The sequence below is a fragment of the Aptenodytes patagonicus genome, chromosome 13 (assembly GCF_965638725.1).
Source record: "Aptenodytes patagonicus chromosome 13, bAptPat1.pri.cur, whole genome shotgun sequence".
NCBI classification, from domain to species: domain Eukaryota; kingdom Metazoa; phylum Chordata; class Aves; order Sphenisciformes; family Spheniscidae; genus Aptenodytes; species Aptenodytes patagonicus.
Window position 1 is genome coordinate 8,224,726 of NC_134961.1, and position 25,113 is coordinate 8,249,838.

Consider the following 25,113-nt stretch of genomic DNA (forward strand, 5'->3'; position numbering starts at 1 on the left):
ATGGCGGCGCCGCTCTCAAGATGGCGCCGAGCAACGGCTGGCACCTCCCCTCCCTCACCGCTGCATGCCGGGCCACGCTCAAGATGGCGGCGCGGGGCGGCCGAGGGGGCGGCGGGGGTGTGGCGAGCCGCGGAAGCCGGGTCATGGCAGCGCCGGAAGAACCGTGCGGCGGCCGGGCCGGCGAGGAGCCAGGCAGCGACGCGGCCGGTTTGAGCGGTGCCCGGGGGAGGCGGCGGCGGCGGGACCGCGCGGCCGCTGCCATGTTCCACTGTGGAGAGGTGAGCCGGGGCGGGGGGGGGGGGGGGGGCTCTTCCCGCCCTCCGCTCCGGCCCCTCGGAGGGCCGTTAACCGGGGCTGTAGCGGGGCTCGTCCTCCGCCGCCGTCTCCCTGGGCTGGGGTTGGGGGGCGTCGGGTCCCCCTCAGGGATGGGGGCGAGGCGAGAGGGGCTGGAGCCGGCCCCGGGGACGGTGGGGGGGCTCAAATGGCGGCGGCGGGGCCGGGAGGTGCCGGCGACCGCGCTCCCCGTGGGGCTCGGCCTGGGCTACCCGGCGGCGTGAGGAGGCCCCGGGGACCCGGTTCCTGAGGCGAGCCTGCTGCCGTGTAACGGGGCTGGGTACGGGCGCCGAAAACTCCCTCCTCTGGGTGCCTCTGTGGGGGGGTTTACAGGGGCTGTGAGGTGGGACCAGCTCTCCCCTTCCCTTTAGGGGATGCCATGGCATTAATGCCAATTTGAGTTTTATTAAAGATGGTGCCAAAGTCCCAGCCACCCCCCGAAACTGCCATCATCACGGTGGGGTGGGCTGGGGGCCGTGTCCAGTCCTTGCACCACACAAGGCAGTGCGCACCCCGTTGCCTTCTTGTCAGGTGGTCCCGGCGGGTTTGGGGTGCGGTTGCTGGGGTGTCTCTTGTCATCTGAGTGTCCAAGGAAGGCAGCTTGGGGTGGAGGAGCAAAGGGGCTCTCGTGTCCCCTTTGGAGCCCAGCTGTCAGTCATGTGGCTTTGTACGCTTAAGGTGTAAGCATGTTGCAGAGAGCTATGGTGATCTGATGCTAGACTGCAGTTTTTTGTATATATATATATACACACACATATGGTTATGTAACTCTTAAGGCTATTGAAATGGATGGCACTTACTTAGAGGAAAGATGTAGAAAGAGACTGCTGCATTATATTTAGAAAGAATCAGAGACGGTCACTTTCCAATTGCAAAGTAAGTGGCAAAAGTGGAATGAATGTAAACTTTTTTTTCCTCATTCTAAAGCAGCCAACAGCAAAAGAGCGAGTGAAGGTACTGTGGCTTTGTGTGAAGTTTTGCACTACCTCCATATTGTCTTCTAAGGGAAAGCTTTTGGTTTCTTCATGCAGATGGAAGTACTTAAAGATTCAAGTGTTTCTGTTTTGTCTCACTTTATAAATCCTTATGAGACTCGGGGTATCTGTTTTCTCACAAGCTTTGCTGAAGTTTCTGAGCTAGTAGCTTTTCTTTTTTTCTTTTTTCTTTTTCTCCCCCCCCCCCCCCCCCCCCCCCAGGAGATCGTAAGTGGGGAGAGCGAGGAGGAAAGTAATGGCGTCAACTTGATGGAGTTCTCAGATGAAATCCTTTTGCACATCCTCAGCTATGTCCCTTGCACAGACCTTGTCCTGAACGTCAGGAGAACCTGCAGGAAACTCGCAACGCTTTGCCTTGACAAGAGTCTAACCCATACAGTTTTACTTCAGAAAGACTATAAGGTGGGGAGAGTAGCTTGCTTCTTCTGTTAGCTATGAAGACAAATCTGACTTCTGAAAAAATGCCAAGAAATAGAACTTTCCAATGTGTCTGCATAAATGAACTGCTCTTGAACTCTGAAATCAAATAAACAATAAACTGTTTTATAAAAGCATTTGTTTTCCAGAATGCTTTGTTAGAACAGCTCTGTGCTCCCTTAGTTTTCACTGACGGTATTTTATATAACTATCTTCTCTGTGTTTCTGGAAGCTAAAATGAAAGTAAATGTGACTTTCCATTTGTAGCTGTGGTTGTGTAAAGTTACCATTTTCTCAAAATACATTTTCCATGTTGTTGTGCAAAAAAATCATGTGCATATTGCTGTCAGGCATGCAGTCAGCTAAGCCAGAAATTGTGTATGCATTATAACAAAAATAAAGCTTGGGAATGAAGGGTGATACATTTTATGAGGACTGTATCACCAAGTTCAGGCAAGGGGAAGCCTCTCTTACTCATTGCCAAAAGAGGAAACTGGATGAAGGAGAATGGAAACATTCTCCTTTCAATTTGAGTTTCAGTTCTGCTGAAATAGCTTTACTGTTAGAAAATGGAGATTGTCCTCCATTCCACTATCGGTTGCTGAACAGATTTGGCCTCACAGTCAGTAATGCAGAACTGCACAGACTAAGAAGCTAAAGGAAGTGTAATCTTAGAGTCCAAAGCATGGCAGACTAAGCCAGCTACCAGCAGTATAATAATTCTTAGACTGTGCTAGTGTCCTGAGACCTTTGGATGAGCCACATAATCTAAGTGCTAACCACTGTTATCCCCATCTTCAGATGGGAAACTGAGTCAGTACACACCATTGCCATATATCTCATTGAATCTGGTTTTGTTTGAGTACAGGTAAACAAAGACAAAGTGAAGCAACTGATGAGGGATATCGGAAAAGAGATTTACCAGCTGAACATGGCTGGGTGCTATTGGCTGCCCAGCTCCACTATTGATCACGTAACACGATGCAAGAACCTGGTAAAACTGAACTTGTCTGGGTGCCACGTCACCTCTCTCCGTCTCTCAAAGATGCTGTCCACGCTCCAGCACCTGCGCTCCCTGGCGATAGATGTAAATCCAGGTTTTGATGCCAGTCAGCTAAGCAGCGAGTGTAAAGCCACTCTTAGCCGTGTCTTGGAATTGAAGCAAACCCTTTATACGCCGTCATATGGTGTCGTTCCATGCTGCACTAGCCTTGAGAAACTGCTGCTTTATTTTGAGATCCTTGATCGCTCGCGAGAAGGTTTTATGCTCTCTGGGCAGCTAATGGTAGGTGAGAGCAATGTGCCCCATTACCAGAACCTCCGTGTCTTCTATGCCAGGCTGGCTCCTGGCTACGTTAATCAGGAGGTGGTGAGGCTGTACTTGGCAGTGCTAAGTGATCGGACACCTGAGAACCTTCACGCCTTCCTTATTTCTGCCCCAGGTAGCTTTGCGGAGACGGGAGCCACTAAAAACCTCCTGGACTCTATGGCCCGAAATGTACGTCTGGATGCTTTACAATTGCCCAAAGCCTGGATTAACGGCTCTGGGCTCCTGCAACACTTGAAGTTCAACAACCCTTTCTACTTCAGCTTTAGCCGATGCACCTTATCTGGTGGTCACCTGATCCAGAGGGTTATTAATGGTGGGAAGGATCTTAAAAGCTTGACCAGTTTGAATCTCAGTGGCTGCGTTCACTGTCTGGCTCCAGAGTCCTTGTTTCGAAAAGCGGAAGATGACATTGACAGTAGCATTCTGGAAAACCTGGTAGTGTCTTGCTGCAACCTGAGACACCTCAACCTCTCTGCAGCTCACCATCACAGCTCAGAAAGCATAGGGAGTCACTTGTGCCAGCTTCTGTCCAGGCTAAAGCACCTGCTCTCATTAGCACTACCAGTTTGCTCCATCACAGATGTTGCTGCAAATGTGGAAAAGCCTCCCACGGCATCTAATTTGGTGCCCCAAACATTTGGAAGGAAAGTTCGGATTGGGATACAGACATATCCAAGGAACTTAGCGGACCAGGCAAATCAGAAGATAGAGTCTTCGGTATTCTGGGCTCTAATGGGAAGCCTACGATTTTTGGAAACCTTGGAAGTAATTGGGTCCAGTTTTTCCTCTGCCATGCCTCGCAACGAGCCAGCAATTCGGAACTCGTTGCCTCCTTGTGTCCGGGCACAAAGCGTGGGGGATTCAGAGGTGGCTGCCATTAGCCAACTGACTTACTTGCAGAGCCTCACCTTAGCACAGCTGCCTAATATTCTTACTGGCTCTGGGCTTATTAACATTGGATTGCAGTGCCAGCATTTGCGGACTCTTTCGTTGGCCAACCTGGGCATGATGGGGAAGGTGGTCTATATGTCTGCTCTCATGGACATGCTGAAACACTGCAAGTGTTTGAGAGATCTCAGGTGAGGGGCTGCTGTTGAACATCTCCATTTTGTTTCTGGATCTCCAGAAATGTAGCGCGTGGTTTGTTGTGGCTAGTGTTAAAACGATGAGCGTTCCTGTTCGGGTCAAAAGTAGCTGCAATGGCTTGAAAACTGGGTGTTTTCCTTCCTGACTTGTGGAGAACGGGAAGGCATCGCATGCTGTCCTTGAGGGCTCCGGATATGCCCTTTAACCAGTGTTTTAAGAGCAAAAAGTCTCTATGTAACTGCCTTCCTTTTAGATAAGGAAGAGTGGATGCTGCATATTTGGGAGCTAGCAGCTTGTCAGGGCTGGGTTAAATACTACGTGCCTTTGCTGACTTTTTGGCTTTGTGTACACGTACATCTCTTAAATTTCCAGGAAGGAAGGGACTCCTACAATGTCTAGATAATGTAGGGTTCTCCTTAGGTTTCCCAATGAGATATTTTTCTGCCTTTGGTTTGTATTAAAATCTTGCCTCTTTATTTTTTTGTTTCTTTTTCTTTCCTTGACAATATATTGAAAACATTCCACATTTAGAGTTTGTCCTGTTGGTGTTCCTCTCCTGGTAGGATTTAAAGGATCCTACCAAGGATCTGATCCTGAAGGGTGCATAAAGGAGCTTCACAGTAGCCAAAATGTGCTTATGAAAGCAAAGGGCACGAACTGTGATGGTTTCCTTGCACTAGTCCATATGAACATAAATGTTATTACTTTAAAAAGATGCTTTTTTTCTTCTTTTTTCCCTAAATCAGCTTCTGTTGGTGAAACTGTTAGACCTGTCAGTCTCGTTGTCATGCTCTGTTCACAAAATGGGTCTAAAATGCCTCACAGTAGTAACAGCAAGGTCAGTCCTGTGATCACAAAAGCAGTTAGTGTGATTAAAATTATTGCTCATCAGCTGAGACTAGTGTTTGTGTGCATGTTCCTGATCCATTGCAACAGTGAAGGGAGCCAGGATGGCTAAAAGACCTCAGGAGGTTTTTCATTTTCCACCACTTCCCATTTATAACAGGCAAGGAGTGTGTTGGTCTCTCATCCAAGGGATGGCAGCTGTTGGAAATTCAGTTGCTTAATGGCTTGGGTCATGTGAATGTATCTTTAACCTTCAGGAGACTAAATAGCCATGGAATAACTAAGATCTGGGGAAGGAGGTTTGGGTGTGCCGTGTTGCTTCACTCAGTTTAGGCCCTGTAGTTTCCAGAGACTTTGAAATGGAGGCCAAGAGTGATAAAGATGAGAGGCAGCGTAGAGCCTTGAATAAAGGACAAACAAGGGTGTCTCCTTGTAACAGCCAGGCGTTTCAATGTAAGCTGTCATTGTTCTTTCTTGAGTAAAGTCTAAGGTTTTATATAGGTTTAAGAGGATTTTAGTCTTTAGCACTTCCTCCTGATAATGTAGTTTCCTTTTCATTTGAGTAATTCTCTGCTGCTTCTACCTTCTTTTCCCCTCCCCGTTTTCCAGGCTGAGATGCTAGTTTAAGGGGCTATTTCAAAGCAACATTGTCATCTAGCGAGTGAAAAGCAGTATTGCAAGTATGGCTGTCGCATCACAGAGATTAACCTAGAAATCTGCTGTGAGGTTGCAGGGGCTTCTGTGCTTTTTGTCCTAAACTTATAAGGGACCAATAATGCTGCTGAAAAATTGGGGAGGCTTCCCATTTCCTTAATATTAATTTTAAGCTATTACCCAAAGCGCTCGTGGGCTGTAAGGATCTCTTCAGGCAATGCTACCTGACAGCAGTTGCAGGCTGAGACTCTAAAACAGAATTTATCAATTAACACGATTAAGTGGCTGAGATACCCCTGTGTACTACAAAAGCCTGTGCAGAGATTATCCAGATCAGGTTGGGACTGACAGCTTGTTATCACCTAATGGATTAATCTTCTTGGAGCTCTTGGCCTTGCTGACCCAATGACTGGGGTTCCCAAGTGCTCTGAGGCCCTGTAGTAGATCTGCACTAAGCAGACGTAGTCTCCTGGTGACACCGGCCCTGAGCAGGTTCTGCTTCCTGCAGATTGGTTTCTGTGAGGGAGTCATCCAGTTATACTGCTAGTGAAAACATGGACCCCTTGTTGGTCAGGTATGGCTTCACCATGTCATTTTGTTGTCCTGCTCTGGGCTGTGACGTAAGATTGTGGATAGCCATGATAGAGGATCCTGTCTCTCTTCTCTGGGCCAAGTGTTTAAGATAAAGGTTGAATTGATGATGGTTCTTCTTCCTGTGGGAGAGCGGTAGCTTTGATTCTTTGCCATCCTCTGACTGGGGAGGGCTGGTTGTGGTCACTCTGTTGGCTCAGAGGCCCACGTTCTGCATCACCATGTGTGCACTGTGAATTTTTCACGCCTGCTTCTCTCTAGGCAGTAAACTGAAGGTGACCGGTTTGATCATGTTTGGTGCACTGGAGCAGTAAGTCCCTAAATCCACATGAACTGCGCAGTGGATGTCAGGTAGCAAAAGCCAGGCTGTGCTTGTCATAAGACCAGAATGGATCTGCTGGTCGGATCTAAGGCCCATCTTACCCAACACGCTTTCTGGAAAACTTGCAAAACCAGGGTTACTCCCTGTGGGCGCTGGAATTCTTCAGTTTAGGGCCTTTCTGCCTATTTGTGTCCTTGTCCTTTAGCACACACCGTTCAAGAGTAACTAGCAAGCAAGAGGTCTGAGCTTGCATGTCGGGTTTGTTATGCCATACCGCTGGCACAAGCAGGTAGAAGGTTATCGCATGTGTAACTGAAACAGGCGGTGGGGGACACTGGTTGCTCCATTTGCCAGCTCCCCATGAATGTGCTGTCTTCCCTCTTGTCTGAAAGCGGCCCAAGCATGAATTGCCCATTGACTTGTTTTTGTTTATTCTTGCAGGCTGGAACAGCCGTACTTCTGTGCGGGTGCCCAGTTCTTCCAGGCACTGAGTCATTGCTCCAGTCTCCAGCGGCTTTGCATCGTCTCCCGGAGTGGGACTCTGCAGTCTGATGCAGTGATGTCATTCATGGCCAACTGCCTTGAGGTCATCATGTGCCACATGTTTATGGGAGAATCTCTTACTGTTTGCAAAAACCTCCAGCAATCTATTGTCCGGAGGTGAGTGCGGAAAGGGGTTGATGTGGGATTTCTGGAGCTGTTGAAGATTTATCTCCATTTCCATGCTTGCCAAGGTTTATATGGCTTGAAGCACTTGTTCCAAGAAGCTAATAGGTACTGTGTAACCGCTTGGCACATGAACTAGCCTCTTATTTTAATAAGAGTGAATCAGTGAAATATTTGAAGGTATTATATGAATTTTTGATTCCATTCCCACCCATGTTCTCTGCAGTTCCGTTGGCTGAGTTGAAGTTCTGGATGTAAAGCTACATCATAAATCAAATGACATTTTTCGTGTAAACAAAACATCTGCCGATATTTTAAGTACCGAGAGATTTGACCTTGAAGCTTTCCTCCTTTCCCACAAGTGACTAAGATAATTCTTCGTCCTCTAATCACTTGTAAATGTCACTTACTGATAATCCCCTGGCAGCGCAATTCAAAGCCTTTAAAGGGTTGTTGTGAAGGGTTTTTCTTTGGGGGGTGTGTGTGTGGGAGAATTGGTACAAACTGCCTTTGCACGTTTGGCAGATCTTAAATGCATTTTGCTTGGCCCCTTGCAGTGTTCTGAGGCTCACGTGGTGGGAAACGTTTGTGCGTGAGCCGTGAACTGCATTTGAAAAGAGAGCTTTTAATTACGCTTGGCATTTTGAAATCGTCTAATAGTGGCAGTCATCTTACAAAATATTTCCCATGCAACAGGCTTTCCATTATTTTTTTTTTTCTATAAGGCTTTTTCTCTGCCTTCAGTCTGTTTTCTTTGTCACCTACTGTTGCTTTGCCCTGTTAAGATCTAATAAAAATTTCAAATCACACGGCATTATTACTGCATCCTAAAGGGTGCTCCTCCCCCCCCAGCTTTTCTCCAGCTTCAAACTGACTTATTACACTCGGCTTGTTTCTGTGGATCAAATCCAGAAGAGCCTATGACTCTATTAGCTACCTACCAAACTGCACACGAGATTGTTTGTTACAGCCTGTAAAAGGCTCCGTGTCCTTCTGGGATAGTGATTGTTGGAAACATCTAAGTAAATTCCTTGTGATGTGACAAGGTTTCTTTGAGTTTGTTTTTCACAGGGCTTCATATCTGTAAAAACATTTCTTGGTGGATTTCAGTTGTGCTTTGGGGATCCTTAGAAAGAACCAAGAATCCGCAGTTCCCGTTTTTTATTTTGCCTTCCCCTCTGAGATGCCATTGCAGCACTGGCCAAAATTTTAATGTCTGCTTACTGAGCTGAAATATGCTGTTCGGCAGTCTTTTCTCCCTCTTTTTCTCTGTTGTGGATGGATTCGCACTACATTCTGTACCTCTTAATAATTTAAACCCTGGGAACTTTCCAAAGAGCAGTTGATGCCTCGTGGAAATGTTAAAAACTATTTTTATATTTAGCAACAGTTTTGGCTGTCATACTGGTTTTCTTCTTTTGTATTTTATTAATAGAGACATTTGTATGAAAACAGGATTTTTGAAGTGTTTTGTGTTTTGTTTTTTTTTTTTCCTCTGAAGAGAGCATCTGCTCCCACTGCAAATTCTCCACCTGAAGTCATAATCCTCTATGACATTGTAATTGGTGGCTCTGGAAACGATTTTGATGTCACGTAAGATTATGACTTCAGGAGGAGGATAAGCAGTGGGAGCAGATGCTCTCCTAAGCAACAAAGATCCCATTCTCATGCAACTGTCTCTAGTAATAAAATGGAAGGAACAAAATACAGAAAATGATGTGTAAGCAAAGCCTGGAGTCTTCCATGAGCCATCAGTGAGTCTTCCACGTGACTCTTCCAGTGATCCCGTTCTCATCCTTGCACAAATGTGCCTTCAGATGGGGTCAGGAATTGACTTTCTTTTGACTGCATTTTGTCTACTGCTCCAAGGGCAAAGGGACATGCAGTAAAATCCGTGTGTGAGCTAGATCATTGCTTAAATCTGTGGATAAGGCCCTAATTCACACAGCATGGCTTCCTCTAAAAATGTGCTGCTAGTGTCTCTTTAATCCAAATTTTAAATTGGAAGAGCCCATTGAGCAGCAAGTTTGAAGTTATATATGCTTGTGCCAGAATGAAATAAGGTGATTTATTCTTTTTGGTTTGTTTTTTTGTTTTTTTTTGTTTGGAATGTGTGCAGATGCTGTGTGTGTGGGGAAAACATGAAGAGTGGGTGGGAAGGAGGAGGCGAGGGCAGGGAAGGCAAGGCTGTGAGCCTTCCTTTGTTTGCTCCCTTTCTTGAGCTGGGGGAATTGATACATATTCCTCGGGTCCCGTTAAGGGTTAGAGTTCCTGTTTTAGGGCTATGGAGATGGTCTTGTTTAGGCTGAGAGCAGCCAAGTGATTGCTGTTTTTGAACAGGGAGATGGGGCCAAAGTGATTCCCATTCTCCCAATGCCTCTTAAAAAGAGAAGAAATGTGAGTGGGAACTGTAAAGGCCTAGGGCTGGGCATGCACCAGTAGTTTGCTGCAGGTGGTAGAACTGGGAGGGCTTGAAAATGTGATCTAGTGCAGTGCAATCCTTTTTCAGACGTGGATGCACAGGAGGGTTTGGATCACAGAAGAGGCTAGGACCGATTTGGGGAGAACAGACTGGTTTCAGCTGCGGAGTTGTACTGGAAGATGATGTATATACAGGGTGTGGTGATGGGAGCTTGGGTATTAAATCTCCTGCATCATACCAATGGCTTAAAGCCTGAGCTGGTGCTCAGACTCTTCCCTTTGACTGTAAAATAAGGTTAGTATTATGTGTTTCTCTTCTACTGGCCCCAAAAGAGAGTTGTTCTCATGTCTGTTAGTCTTGTGACAGCTCTAAACCAGGGGTGTCCAGCTTTCTTGTGGGCAGTTTTGAAGTTTGCTGCTATTTGGGACAAATTAGTTTACGTATTTAAGTCATTAAAAGGCTCTGATTCAGTTCTGCCTCTTTTGCAATGAAACACAGTAAGCAGAACAGCATTCATCTGGAGCCCTCATCAGCAAACAAGAGGCTTGCAAGGGCAAGGTCTCCTCTGAGCTTTAGAGAAGACCGTTTCCCTCTGGGCAGATAAATCATTGCAGTGTTTTTCTTTATTCTTTTTTCTTCTGTGTGAATGGGAGGGGTAATCTCCTTTATGGTTCAGGGAGATGCTCTGTGCACATAAGAAGGGCTTAGTGGTTACAGTGGGAGATGTGGCTTGAGTGATCCATATCCACTTCCCTGATCTTCCTCAGATTTCACATGTGACAGTGGTCTAGTCTCAGTTTCTCTGTAAAATGACATTTATTTTTTTCCTATCACGTGGTGCTCGGCTGCTGCCACACTTCAGATAGTAGCAGATCTAACGAACACAATGTTTTCCCTTTTATGCTTGGACCCTAACTTTGCCAGAGTGCTTAGCTCCAAGCGCGTGTTGTCTTTGTTTAAATAACTCTTCTGTTAAAACCACTGCAGCGGTAATTCCAGAAACACTAAAATACCACAATTCGAGGACCCACGGTTGTAGGTTCAAGCGTGACCCTAGACCTGTTGCTATGCAAAGAGGCTTCTTTGCAGAAAATGAATATTTGCTTCTCCCTTTTGGGCTGAGTTGCTGTGCTGGGATTCTTTCTAAATGCTTGCAAAGAGCCGTGTGTGTCCAAAGCCCGGTCCGAGGGGACGAGGCTTGCTTCGAACAGCTTTCCCCGAGGGTTTCCACACTGTTATTTTGTGAACTAGCCAGTAGATGGAGCTGTGACCTATGGAAGGTGTCCCACTGCTTGCTGATGTGTTGCATGCTAAATAATCCTATTTATACGCCTGCATTTCTCTGCCCCAGAAATCTTGCGGGCAAGGAATTTGGATGACTTCAGGGTTGCAAAGCTACATGGCATGGTTAGTGGGCACTTCACAAATGTGCTGGAGAATTTGCTTTCCTGGTGAAGCTTACCAGCAGAAAACAGGCTGGAAGAGGGGATGGGAAATGCTTTGGCAAATATCCCCTTGGCCTCAAGGACAGATTTTATTTTCCAGTGTGTTCCTTTAGAATTTTGTAGGTTTTAGCTTAAGTGTTTAGATAGCTCCTATCATTGTAATGATTTCAAGGACTCTACGCCACCAGACAATACGAGCCTGTGAAAAGTCCTTGAAAAAACACCTTGGAAAAGATCAAGAAAGCAACAGTAAAAAAAAAAAAACCCAAAGCAAAACAAAAAATCTCTGAGAGCGCAATGTCACTAGGGATTCTTCATACATAGGGGGAAAGTGTCAAGGCATAGAGGCGAGTTGTGATTTATAGAAATGCAATCCAAGTTAAGCCATGGTAGAGAGCGTGGTCAGGAAGCGAAAGATTGTGGTGCAGCTGAAGTGCGTTTTGGGGAGGTGGGTGGGTAGCTGGGCTCAGCTGCTCACGTCTCCCAAAAGTGCTGTTGTCATCTCCTGGGGTCTGATAGCTGTTGGGAGAAGGTGCAGAGGGCTGGGGCTGGCTGGGGTCCTGGTGCAGCATCCCCCAAGAGCTGCGGGGTGGAGAGTGGGGGGCTGGCAGTCCTAGCTCAAGCCCTCTGCCCCTGTTCCCCTAACCACGCTGGCTACGGATCTCCAGCAAATGCCTTTGCAAAGCGAGTGTGTGACTGAGGTGACTCTGAGGGTTAACCAGTGCTGGGAAGTGCAGAGAATTTTACTGGTTTAGGACAATCTGCCTGTTCTGGGGATCCAAGACCCAGAGAGAGAGAAACACTAACTTAACCTTCCTTCCTTCTCCCTGTGTCAGGTACGATCACCGCTTAGTTTGAAGTGACTTTCACAATAGGACTCCTGCCACTTTCCAGGAATAGCTATTTCAGTCTGAATTAGATCTTACTATTCAAGCTTCTGTAGCATCACCTAAATTTTCCCCTGCTTGTTATTGTCCTTTTTTAACATGAAACCCTTGGCTGAATCTTACCTTTTCTTAAACTGCTGACTCCAGTGGCCCTGTGTGGCTGTGAGAGCCATGGTGCTCGCTGAAGGGATGAAGCACCCTCCTGGTATTCCGTTGCAGAAATAGGGCTTCCAGGTGGGAGCATGAGGATGAAACTGAGTATTTGGAAAGTGCTGAGTGAGCCAGTCCCTCTTCTGGCGTTTGGCACAGGACTGAACGATCACAAATGAATTTTTGCTCACCTCAGAGCTAAGCGTTCCCCGCTCCCTTGTTGCTATTGCCCCGGATATCCCTGCAGTATTCCTCTTGCCTGGATTCTCATTGTGGGCTCAGCCTCAGAAAAGCCCTTTTGGGTAATCCTTTTTACTGTTAGATTGGGTGGGAGGGGGCTGTTAAGGCAGTAAGCGAGTGCAAGATCATCTTTGAATTCAGCAGAGTCCTCCCAGCATCCCTCCTGCACTGCCCACCTGACCGGTGCAATTGTACTGACACTGCAAAAAGCTGATATTACCACCCAGGGCTTATTTGAGATTGTCAAGGTGGTTTTGCATCCCTCCACCACCTTCTCTTCCTTCTGACCTTGAAAAAGTCCCTCTCAGTACACTGCTGGCTTTCCTGGATCCCAGAGCCAGCACGGTAGCTACCAGTCCCACTCCGCTAGCCTAAGCATGTTGTGGGCTCGGGCCCTGTGTCTGATTGCAGAAGACTTAATGTATTGCTAGGCTGGTGTAGTGAATCATTAGCATCCTGTTCCAGCTTTCATTGTCTGTTTCATTTCCTGCTCTTAGAAACCCCTGAATCATTCTGTCACAGACTGAATAACAAACTGCATCCTTGTCAGCTTGCGTTACCCGAGAATTCGTTGGCGGGCTTGGCGAAGGCTGACTCTGCTTGAGGTGTGGCCCAGACACCTTTTCTTCTACCAGGGATGTTGTTTATGGGTGGGTTCAAATACTTTACAAGCCAGCACGGCTTGTGGGACCATCCCAAATTTGGCATATTAATGTATCTTCTTTTGGGGGTACTAACATACCCTTTTCTTAAATGCATTCCTGTGGTTGACCCAAATGGCTTGTTCTAACTGCTAGCTCATGTGTTTTGAAGGGAATTCAGTCCTGAAACCTTCCTTAGAGGGTAGATTGGTTTGTGCATGAAATAGGTTTCAAGGAGTGTCCTCCTCTCTCTCTTGGCTGAGAAATAATATTGGAATATACTGTCGTGCTTTCTCTTCGTGAGGGTGTAAAAGGCTGAACGGAAGCATTAACTGCAGCTTTAAAGCATTTCCATAGTAAAATAAATCTAATTGAGCAGTTATTGCAGTAGCTTTTTAATTTGTGGAAGAGATTAGGAAATAACTTTCAGCTTGCTCTGCAGAGCACTCCCCTAGGACATGTCCTGGGCGCTCTGGCATCGCTCTTTGGGTTCTTATTCCCTCCCTCTCTAGTTGTCCGGTCACATTTGACTGATGCAGAGTTCAGCTGGCAAAATAATGTAAGAACCTCAATCTGCGAGCATGTTTGATATAAACCTCAGTTCACAGGAGAAGTAGCGGAGTGTCATTCATGCCTTACAGAGAGAAACCACAGTAGAGAGATGTAATTTGCCTCTACTCGGGATAAGTCTGACGTGTATTGCTCCTTCCCCGTGACGCGATGCAGTGGCAGAGGATGCTGCATTGAAGATAATGGGAGAGTTGGCAGTGTTGTGTGCGAATGACTTCCAGAGTCCCATCTACGCCCCTTCGTCTCAGGTTGGAGGCTGTAGTGATGGGACTTAAGGTGAGGGGAAATCGCAGGCCTTGGGAGAGTGCCAGTTTGTCTGTGTAGACATGAGGGGATGGAAGACACCCTTAAAGGAAAACACTTTATGGAGGAAATATCTCATTGTGTGGAGCTAAGAGCAACCTGAGGAATCACAACAGCTTTCCCCAGGAACTTTTGAAGTCTGTTTCTGAGGTTAGAAAACGAAGCCTGCTCAGCGCTGGTACTCTGGCAGGGTTGGAAGTGAGAATGGCACTAAGGAATGGGTCTGCTTTAGAGTCAGTGTGTGGAGGCTTTGGACCCCTCTTGACAGGCTTCTTGACAGACCCCTCTTGAAGGACTAAATTGAATTGACTCATTCCGGGGGATGAGTGGGGGGCAAGGGTCCTCCCTGCTCACAGAGGAAGGGGCCTGGGGAAATCCCACCCGCAGTTTCTTTGGCGTGGTTGGAAGATGCTCTGGAGAAGCTTTGTTTTATGCTATTGGCAGTCACTGTAAGCAAGGAGAGCTTTTGCAGTTCCCTGGTACTGAGTTCAGGACACGGCCAGTGGAACAAATTTTAAGTGTATGTCCGGCCTTCCCTGAAAAGATGAGAAAAGTGCGTGTATGTATGTTGGGTCATGCTACTTGTCAGCTTCTCCAGCTTGTCCTGGCACTTCCTCCGTTCCACTGTGCCATGCTTCAGGGATGGGAGTTTCCAGCCTGGCTCAGGTACGCTGGCTGAAGCTTTCAAGACACATGCCACATTTGAACTTTCAGCTGTGAGCATGTCTTCCAGTGAAAACAGACTTATGCTGTGCCTGGCAGAGGATTAACAGGGTTTTTGTGCATGTAGGTGAAAGAGCTGCGTACAGGGCAAAAAGTGAGTTGGTCTGAATTCTCTTCTCTTGGGAAAGTTGTGCCTCTCCAGAAGCAGCTCACCAGCCTGTGGGGGAAGTGTAAATGGAGGGAGAAGAAGGTGTGCGACTGCAGCAGAGATTGCTCTGCTCTGGCCCCGCTGTGCTCTGTTCCCCCCAAATCAAGCTTCTCCCGGTTTCCTTCCTTACTTTCCTTCTCACTAGAGCCTCTTTTCCCATAAGCTCATCTCAGTTTGTGGAGTTCAAAAATCTGGCCTTGATCCACTCCTGATACACCGTATTTCCTTGTTTTATCTGGTGTGTGCTGCTTTTGTTGCCAGTGCTTGATTATACCACCTTGTGTGCCCTTATTCCTGCTTGCCAGCTTTTGTGAAGTAGGATGTGCTGAAATGTGTGAATTTGGCGTGGGGTTTTTCTTAAGTTTCTCTGGAAATCTCAGGGGGAAATACATTCTTCAGTCCCAAATACTGCCTTAACCTTTCCTTACAAGTAAGAGGAGGTAAGTTTGAGCAGCACCTAACGCAGTGGAGCTGTCATCTTCTGGGGTCTGTGGTGCAGAGAGTTGCAGGGGCGCGTAATCCATCGTTACAGGCTGGCTGGTGAGATTCTCCTGTGGCTTTGGGCTGCCCTTTAGCTCTATCAGCAGGTGGAGTCCTGGGGACTCACTGGCCTCTCTGGAGAGGTATGTCTGAAAACACACACTGAGAGTGTTTGCCAGGAGATAACTGCATTCCAGGGAGTGACTCTTTTGTCTTGCTAAAATCGAGGAAATCTGATCAAAGTGCAGCCTTGCTTTAGACTTTTTCTCTTTCTTTTTGACTTTGTCCCTGACCTACATATTGGATCCTGCCACGCTGGTTGGAAGTAATTGAGACTGTAGTGTTAGGCTATTTACCAAGCTGTTCACTTGAAAATAACCTTACTGTGTCCAGTCCACACCTGTTCTGGGATAATTTTGAAGGCAAATAACAAAGCCCCATTAACCCTTTCAGCTACATGCAACCTGTTCAAGATGTAACTGTAGAGTGAGGTAAGACCTCTGCTGATACCAGGAGGAATTTGTGACACAGGGTGTGCTTTGCTGTTCGTTTCCCGGCTCCATGGATGATTCCAGCCAGCTGCTGAAGCCAGGCCCACTATGTGTCCACATCCAAATGAGGACACTTCAGAGACCTCCTTGTAAAAGTTCCCACTGGGTGGTTGTTGGTTTGGTGTCGAGTCTGCTGGACCAGAGGTTATGCTGGAAAATACGTGTGTGAGGGGGTATTTTCTTTGTTATCCCAGTGGTTGTTTCTGATTAAAGGATCTGTTTTGAAGGGGCTGCTAGTCAGTTGCCTAGAAAACTTGCTTTCATTTAATTAATCATGATGAGTTTAGTCTGGAGGTTTTGTAGGAGAGAGCAAGCAAGCATATCCTTGGCTTCTTTCCCTTGGAAAAAAAAGCAGGGTTTCATGTCTGAAACTGCAGCTCTTTTGTCTCCCCAGGTTGACATCCTCCTCTGTCCTTCGGGTTTTAATTTTACAAGCCATGCGCTTGCAGAGGTAGATCCAGTTTGAAGTCCATCCAGGTGTGGAATGAGGAAAGAACCGTCAAGAAGATTACAGGAGCTATTCTGCAACTCATTAACTCAATCTCTTCCCCTTCTTGTTATCTCCTCCCCGTGCCTGGGGCCTTTTGAACTAGTGCTCTAAGTGCTTCTCACTTAATCTAGCCCACCTGGACAGGTGTATGAAGAAAGGAATTGCCTTCCGGGGAAGGACTAAAGGAGCATAGATTGCAGAGGGAGTCTGCTTTTGGGAACTGCTAATCCCAGTTTAACATTATGACAGCTGCTCGTTAAAATCAGGGTGTTTTTTAACAGGCAGTTAAAGGAGAGGCTTTGCACGCACATTTAGCTGAGAATAATAGTGAACCATGTGCATTTGATTTTTTTTTTTTCTTAAATCACGCAAATTGTACATGGAAAGAATTCTCCGGCGTCAACTTGCTGGGGTATGGAATTTACAAGGTTTGCAGTAACATACAGTTTCCTGTTGAGGCGGGGAGAAAATTACAAAGCTTTCTTTTTTCTTCTTTTTCTTTTTTTTTTTTTTTTTTTTAAATCAAGTTCAAACCTTTCGTATAAATCCAGCCTCTTTGGAAGGTATATTTACTGTATTGGGGTTTTTCAGTTGTCTTGGTGGCAGATTGTCATGTAAACTTGTCTAGGTTCTCATTTTTATAGCTACATGTAAAGGCTGCTTATAAACTACAATTTTGTATATGGTGAGAAGGCAGCATGCAGATCTAATTTGGGAGAGTCTATATACAAAGAAAGAAGCAGAGGTTTCTTTGCCTTGGGGAGATGGCTGTTTCTTCCTAGTTGAACTTCAGTAAACTTGGTCTATTAACATGATTTTCTCTGCAGGACTGTGGTGTTGGATAAGAAACATGAAGAGCTGAGGCAGAGGAGGGACTATCAAAGAGACATTTGCTGTATTTTATGTAATTTCACTGCAGACTTTACCAACTGCCTCCCAGATCAGCAGTTAGTTGCTGGTTGATTTCTTGTAGGCAGTGCTGTGGAAGTAAGAAACTGCGCAGCTCCTACATAAGCCCCCAGATCCACTCAAGGAGCTGTGTCCTTTTCTGCCCGCCCTCGGGCATGAGGCATGAAGGGCAGGTCTGTGATGCAGAAAGATATAAAATTGCCCTGGGTAGTTTTGTTGCTGGAAATCCTTACTCCTGCAGCTACTTAGGTTCAGGCAAATTAATTTAACCCACCAGGACTGAGCAACTAGCCTCAGAATGGGAGTTTCTCTGCTACATTTTTGGCAGCTCTACTCCAAGTCATTTGTGGATGGGAACATCCTTTCTGTCTCCCTGGGAAATGCCAGTCTCTTGTGGCCTTTTCTTCAGCTGGCTGTATTGCTACCTGGGATTTTCACGTGTGTTTCCAGCAGCCGAATCTCCATCCGTTCCCTCTCTGTTTGACAGAAATCTGGCCGTTTCAGAGCTAGAGATGAGCTGGGAATTTTCCAGACACACATCTGTATAAGAGAAGTTTGTTGAGCAGTGAACTCTTTTGACCCAACACAACTTGGTTCAGCCTCAAGGGACTGATGCTGCCGGTTTGACTCTGCCTCCTTTAGAGTGATAATGAACTGGCCCTTGTCACACGGTTCGGAGGAAGCATCTTGGTGGCATGGGGCTAATAGTCACAAGTCTTTTAAGGGTGTAACTATTAAGCTATAGCATAACTTCCCTTTACCTCCCAGCTTTAAAAGGCTGAACTCTTGTTATGCTACACTGACTAATACTCTTTCTCTTCCCCCATGTTCTCTTACTCACCAGGTTGCTATCATGTAGAGTACTTGCGATGGGCATTTGGACTCTTTTTGTATAGCTCTTTTTACATCGTATAAATGGCTTTAACTTTTGCTGATCTCTTCCTCTGCTCTGTAGTTACAACCCTGCTGCTCCTCTCTCATGTTGTCGTATCAGGCCTCGCGCTTGCAAGGTCTGGGATGTGTGGTGGAAGGCAGACCCAGTGGTGTGATGTTGGCAGGAAGAGCTGGGAGTGCAGGATGAGAATGCAGATTTCTCTAAGAGGGGACCAGAAGGCTAAGGCTGTAGATTCAGAAACTGGAACCCAAAATTCAAGTGGCAAACAGGGATACTTGTGTGCGTTTCTGTTAGGGCAAATTCCTGTGGTGCCAAGACAGATTTTCTGCAACTTCGATTAAACAGGAGGCTGCAGCACGCGTGTGTGTGCGCGCGCACGGGCACACTTAAATGCTTATCTGCAGATCTGAGCTTTCTAAACTTGCTTGTGCTCTAATTGCAGAGTGTAGACTCTGCATGCAGAACAATCCCAGGCTCAGCCCCGAGGGAATGCCTGGCACTGCTCTGGCCTGATTTTCTTAATGGCTCTGCAACTTGCCACTGGTTCGTAGGTGGTTTAAGTTATTATCTCTGAGCACCTTGCCCGGCTTGGGCAGAGCTCTTAGGATCTCTGGTCCTCTAAGAATACCTGTATGTTACGATTTATTTATTTATTAAAACTTCTTCCTCCCTCCCCATGTTAGGCCCAGTTTGCGCTTGTATCAGCTCAACAGACTCACTGAAAAGGGGTGCAAGCCCAGCCTGCGCTCCTCACTGACACGCCGGAGAGTGGGAGACCTTGACTTCCAGCTGCGCCCCTTGCCTCCTCTGAACAATCTTCCTTGCCCCCACCGCTGCATGATCTATATCCATGCAATCCCCTTCTCTTGCACTGGAGAATTAGTGTTTCTCCTCGGCTAATAACCTGTGTCTCATTTAGTTTCCAGGCGGACCGCCCTGCGTTAAATGTCGTCATTTTCCCTCTGCTTCATGAGGACTTGACAGAGGTCATCAGGGATGTCCCCATGCGGCACTTGGATGAAATTACCTTGTTTAAAAGCAGAGTGGCTGAGGAACCTCCCAACTTGTGGTGGTGACTGTCACAGCATGGAAAGGACAGTCAGCGTGAACACATGAAATAGCTTCTTGTTGGCCTGGATTTCCCATCTTCAGCTCCTGGCCACCTCACTGGATGCTGTACAATCACTTCAAATAGGTGCAATTGCAAAATAAAAAAAGCCGGCCCTTTGCAGTGGGGAAACATCTATTGGATATTGCTTGCATCTGAATATCCTGTCTCAAAGGCTTCTGGAATCTGATGAGTATTTCCTTGCGGTTAATATGAATTGCTTTGTTGTTTTACTGAAGTTAAAGGTAAGAGAAACTGACTTAATGATGCTCTTTCCCCTGTGTCGCCTGTATTTCCTAAGGGCCCCTGTGTACTTTGGCAGTGTGCTTTGTGATATTGGTGGAACTCATTCTTTGCTTCGGTCGATTTTTGGCAAGGTAGAAAGCCTAAGCCAGCTAAGAGGCACAAAAATGTGTTGCTCGGTTGAAGTGCATCACATCTTTTCTATGTTACAAATATGCATCTGTAGTCACACACATGCAATCACAGATATTTAAAGGTTGTTTTTGATTGAGAAGTACCACAAGGACTCTTTTTTATTTTTGAATAACAAATTAAGGTCATGAGCGCCTCGACCATGGTATGTTCTTGCTGATGCTGTTTCCATCAGTTGGTCTGGTGGAAGTAGTTCTTGGCTCTTTTGGAAATCCTTGTCCTAGGGTAGATGGTGCCTACAGTGAATAAGTTGAGGCTCAGATTGATTTAAATGCAGTCTGTCTTGCAGTGTAGATGGGAATGTAGTGTTCCAGTTCTGTCCTTAGATCCCATGCCTTGAGCTCATGCTAATTTTAGAGATGTTATGAAGTATTTTCACAGTGTGATTTCAGTCAGCTTCTCTGCTCCACAGAACTTCCTCAGGCATCAGTAGTGGTCTGGATCACTTTCATATTGCCTTATTTACTGAGCACTTTTGAAAGCATCAGACAGCTGTACCAAAAGCTGAGTTATGTATTCCTGGAGTGATGTTTCTGGGTGGCAGTCGGATTTCCCTTTTGCTGGAGTATTTTGTGGTAGTGCACTTGGGTCTGTCTTCTGCAAAACAGCTATCAACCAGAGCTCTCTAACTTCTCCACCTGTAATTTCCTAAACACTCCCTAATGTGTTGAGCAGCGCTTTTCTGGGAGACCCAGTGTCATCCAAAGATGACGTCCCCATCTCCTTGTCAGCATTTCCTACACAAGAAGCCATCTTCCAAACGCTGTTCTGGCATCAGTGGTTCATAGGAAGCCTGGTCTGATGGGATAGATTTTGGAGTAAAATGCACCCCACAGCTTTGGAGGACTTTCCCTCCTTACTTTCCCATCAGTCAGGTGTGAACCTGCCTGGAAATCTGTCTTGCTGGTGTAAATCTTGAGCCAGACTGTGGTAACCCTTGTGCTCGGATAGGTTACGGTGTTAACGAGCAGGTTAATGTTAGCATTCTACTAGCACAAGTCTGTGCGTTGCTAAAACTAACCCCTGCATGCTTTTGCTGTCTGCCCTGAGTTTCTCTCCCTTCCCCGCTCAGGACAGGGTGCCAGCAGCGGTCTCTTGGTTTGCAGCCGGTAACAAGGTGGTGAGGCCGGCTCGTGCTCCTCTGAGAACGGCTGCAGCTGAGCTGCGAGTGCTCCTGAAGCATTTGAGACTCTGCCTCAGGTTAGACACCGTGCGGGTGAGTGCGAGGAGCTGGTGCCCTGTTCTTGGCATCCTGCCACTGTTTTCTCTCCCGCTCTCCCGGCGAGGTCATTCTTTCTACCTCTTGTCATATTGCTTGCCTGTTTGAATCCCTCTCTCCCTCTCCAACATCTTTCTTCCCTCCTCCTCCCTCACTTCAGCAAATCAGATGTACTTTTTGGCAGAAACAGGAGCCACTGCTCTGTCCAGTTCAAGCCACTTCAACTCTGCCTAGCTTTTGTCCGTGTTTCTTTCCTAGAATAAATGGTGAGTGTTAGGCAGGGAGCTGTTTGAAGCGTTAGCAAAGCTGCTTTCTCCTCCTTGTGCCTCTAGCCTCAGGTCAGGGTAGAGGGAAGGCTGAGGGTATGGAGCCAGCTCTCTAATGCTTAATGTTGTGTCCTGTGGAGGAATCCCGATGCCTGGTATGTGCTGTAGGAGCGAGGCCATTCCCACCCTCAGCAGAGATTTCAGCTCCACATACACGCTGTGGCACCGGCAAGAGTTTGGCAGAACTGCTAGCTCTCCTGTTCCCGTCCCGCTGGAAAACCTGGGTTTGGGGGACAGTGATATGCAGAAAACACCTGTTGCTTAATGGTGATGTTAACCCTTTGGTCTTGGGGGTTAGAGTAACCTGATGAAATATGCTGTACCTTTTGCTTGGCAAAGTGATACCCATCTGCCTCGTGTCTTGCTAGATCGGGGCAGGCGATCAGGCATGTTTTATAACGCCGTTATTCTGTTGCCTGGAGTATGATGTTTAGACATCTGTATTCACGCAAGTGGGTCAGAAGTCCTGATGCAAATGCTACCAGTTATAATCGGGGCTAGGAACGGTCACCCACAGGTAATAGAGATAGCACCACAAACAGTGATAAAGAGCTAAAAACTCCTTCCACCCCCGACTCCCCAACTCCAGGCCAATGCTCGATATCTCTACTACAAATCCTCTTATGGTGAGTGAGAATTTCCGCTGCTTCTGCACTCCGGGCAGGATTCACCAGATGTTAATAATGTGCTTATTTTCTCTAAGTGCTATTTTGGCATCGGTGTTAATTACAATTTATATTCTGCAACATTTACACTGGGAAAAGAACCCACCCTAATAGTCCCCAATTGGCAGAGCCGGGCTATTAAACATAGCACCATATGTTCTGAGCAGAGCAATATATGGGACTCGGAGCCCACTCAGCGCTGAGACTCCGGCATGCAGCGTTAGAGGAGGAGAGGAGAACGGAGGGACAGGTGTTTTGTTCCTAGCTTTTGTTTAATATGAAATCCCCCCTCCTTTTCTCTGGTCTCTGTCCCCATCTCTCTAGAAATCTCTCTCCTGCTCTCTGTGAGCATCTAATGAGGTGATCTCTGAGCCTGCTGATGCCACTGTCCGTAGTCTAAAATAAATGAATTCAATTACAGAAGGTGCCCTTCTCATAGGGGCTGCCTCTGCAGGATTCCCAGTCCCTGCTGGCGTGTTTCTTGCTGCGTTCCAAATCACACCTCTGATCTTTGGAGACTGCAGACGAAATCTTTGCTTTGACCACCAATGAGGTGTCCGCGCTTCTTTGGGAGAAGGATATTCTGGGACAAGTGCCATTAGTGGGTAAAATGAGAAGTTGTTTGCTGCTCTGCTAATGTCCAAAGTCTTGTGTAGCAACATGGCATTTGGTTCCTGCGGGCTGGGAGGGTCTAGACCTGAAGAGTGACAGTGGTTTTGGTGTGGGGAATTTGGTGGGGCTAAGTCATCAGTGTTTCGGTAGGTTTCTTAGAAGGACTGTAGGTTAAAGGATTGCTTCCTCAGCCGTTTTGCAACGGTGATTTCATGGTCTCATTAGAAAATGGCAGTGTATCCACTGCTCAGTTTGGAAAGGCGGCTGTGTGGCAACGGCCTCTCCCTTCAGGAGAGCTTGGATTGTAGTTGCTTCTCTGTCAGGGAGATGGTTCGCCCGGAGGAGAAGAGATGGGAGTGAGAGGAGGCTGGGCAGGAGTGTGATGTGGACCTCGAACTGGAAGTCAGACACACACTGTGAGGCTTGGCCTCAGTTTCCCCACTTGTGAAAGGAGAGGAGGGCTCACCCGCCTTGTGCAAGGGAGCTTGCAGGAGTGCAAAACGCTCTCCCCCTCCCCAGGCGAGGTGGTGCTCCTTTGAGAGGAGAGGGCAGGGCTGGGGTTGTTAATGCAGGTAGCAGAGCAGTGACCCTGCTCGCTTTAATTCACATGACTACCTCCTCCTCTGCCGAGGCATGTGAGACTCCCAGGGGAGCAGAGCAGGATCTGTCCCTTCGCCTTGCTGATCATCAGAGGCATGAAAGTCCTGGGGCGACGTACAGGAACGGGACTGTGCATTGTGAGGTGCAGGGTGCTTTCTCCCAGCAGCCCTTTTTTAGGATGGGGTATCCCCCCATGGCCGCAGAACTGTGGGGCTTTTCTGTTTGTGGAGTTAATTGGTGCAGAAGGGTTGTTTTGTCTGCTTAAGGGAGATGCAATCCCCCTTTGGCCGGTCCCACGGGAGAGTGTCCAGCCAAAGCTCCTCGCCCCTGTCTGCAGGGAGACCTGTGCAGGGAGCCACGTGAGCCATGCTGGGTATTGCAGAGGCAAATCTCCTTCCATTGCAGCTCTCCTGCCTCTTTGATTAGATGCGCAGGCAGCCGGGGTACTCTAGCAGGAGAATCATTTCCATAGAAACCAATTGGGATGTTGTACGGGGAATAATGATTAATAGTGAAGGGATGTTGCCTCAGGCCCTTTTCATTTTTTAGGGGGCAGCAAGGGACAAACTGGAGCACAGGTTGGGGGACAGGCAGGCTCGAAAACTAATGGAAACCATCCCTTCCACTAATTTCCAGGGCAGCTTCCCCTCTTCTCCTCCTGCCCTGCCCCCCACTGCTGCTTCCCAGCTTTCGTCAAATTTTCAAAATGGCTAACCTGGTTAAAAATAATCATAATAATAAAAAAGGATGGATGAGGTCTGACTACTAACATTGTTGCTGTTAGCAGCAGGATTTCAGCCATAAAACATGAAGCAAGGGAGGCATTGACCTTTCCGCTGTTTGAAATGAATGGAGACATCAATATCTATTGTTTTGTGGCATTGACCTCTGACGCTCTCGTTTTGCCCTCCCCTTTCTTTTTTTTTAATTTCCCCCTGACACTCGAGGAAAGGGGTCAGTTTGTACCATCTATTGATCCCGATCTTACTTGGTGATAGGGAAATAATTAGAATTTTAAAGATCTCTGCTACATGCTGGCAAAATACATACACAGACGTGCATGCTAAGACCCCGCTTCCTGCATTGCGTTCTCCCCCTTTCCTTGCGGAGATTCAAAGCTCTGAGATCTGAAGGAAGACAGATCAATATAGGTTTAATCATGATGGGGTTTTTATTTCAGTTTTTTAAATGGTAAAGTGTAATGTTTTATGTTAATGTTGTCGGAGTCTGGCTGCCTGGTGCCTTGTTTTATTTATTGTTTTAAGTAGCCCCTTCTTTTGTGAACTTCATCTATGTACAGAGAATGTGAAATCAGGCATTGCTAATTAGCTGTATGACAATTAAGTAATGTAGCACAAAACCATTAGGACACTGGATTTGTTTTTGAAGTTTGTCCTTTGAAGTGGAAGCTGCAACTCCCTGCCCAAGGCTGCTGGGGAAAATGTTTTTCTATCAAAACTTTCTTTGAAAATAAAATGTCAGTGTAAGAGTCCCTATTTCTGTCATCTCTCCCTATAAACAGCGGGTGGAAATTGTTTCTCATTGTAAAAATGGCTGGCATTGATAGAAAGGGGAATTCAGAAAAGCATTAAATGGGCAGTTGGTCTCCAAACACCCTTGGTTCTGGCAGAGATGTTACCAAAACTGCTTGTTTAGCCTGTTGAAAGAGAACGGTGCTGCCTTGGGAGAGAAGACCCAGGTCACAACCAACGCCCTGGAGATGGCAAAGGGAGGTGGCCCTCAAAACTGCGGGTTAGCCTCTGATGCCTGAAGTGCCATCGGGATGCGGCGCAGCCTGGTCACAAAGACCGACAAGCTCCTCGGTTCAGGCTCCTCCATCTTGCACTCGTTTGACACTTGTGTTTGCATCTGGCCCTTTGTTCTAGTAGTGAGTCGAATTCTGAATGTGCAACTTTCATGTACGCTGGTGGCATGTAAAACTTCAAATAAAGAGTGAAACTGATTTTGAACCAGGTCTCTCTCGTTGCCTCCTGCCTCTTATTTCCCTTTCAAACCAAAGCCCAAAGCCGTCCTCCTAGGAGGCATGCTTTGGT

At 46.9% G+C, this 25,113-nt stretch overlaps 1 protein-coding gene across 1 annotated transcript; it reads left to right on the forward strand.

Annotated features, from left to right (window-relative positions):
• On the forward strand, window positions 1-25,034 carry FBXL18 (F-box and leucine rich repeat protein 18). The gene is given in 6 exon segments (XM_076350766.1): window positions 1-54; window positions 57-278; window positions 1,530-1,730; window positions 2,614-4,154; window positions 7,016-7,234; window positions 19,014-25,034. Coding segments are annotated over 6 exon segments (2,394 nt in total). The 3' UTR covers window positions 19,171-25,034.
• The last annotated feature ends 79 nt before the right edge of the window (window positions 25,035-25,113 follow it).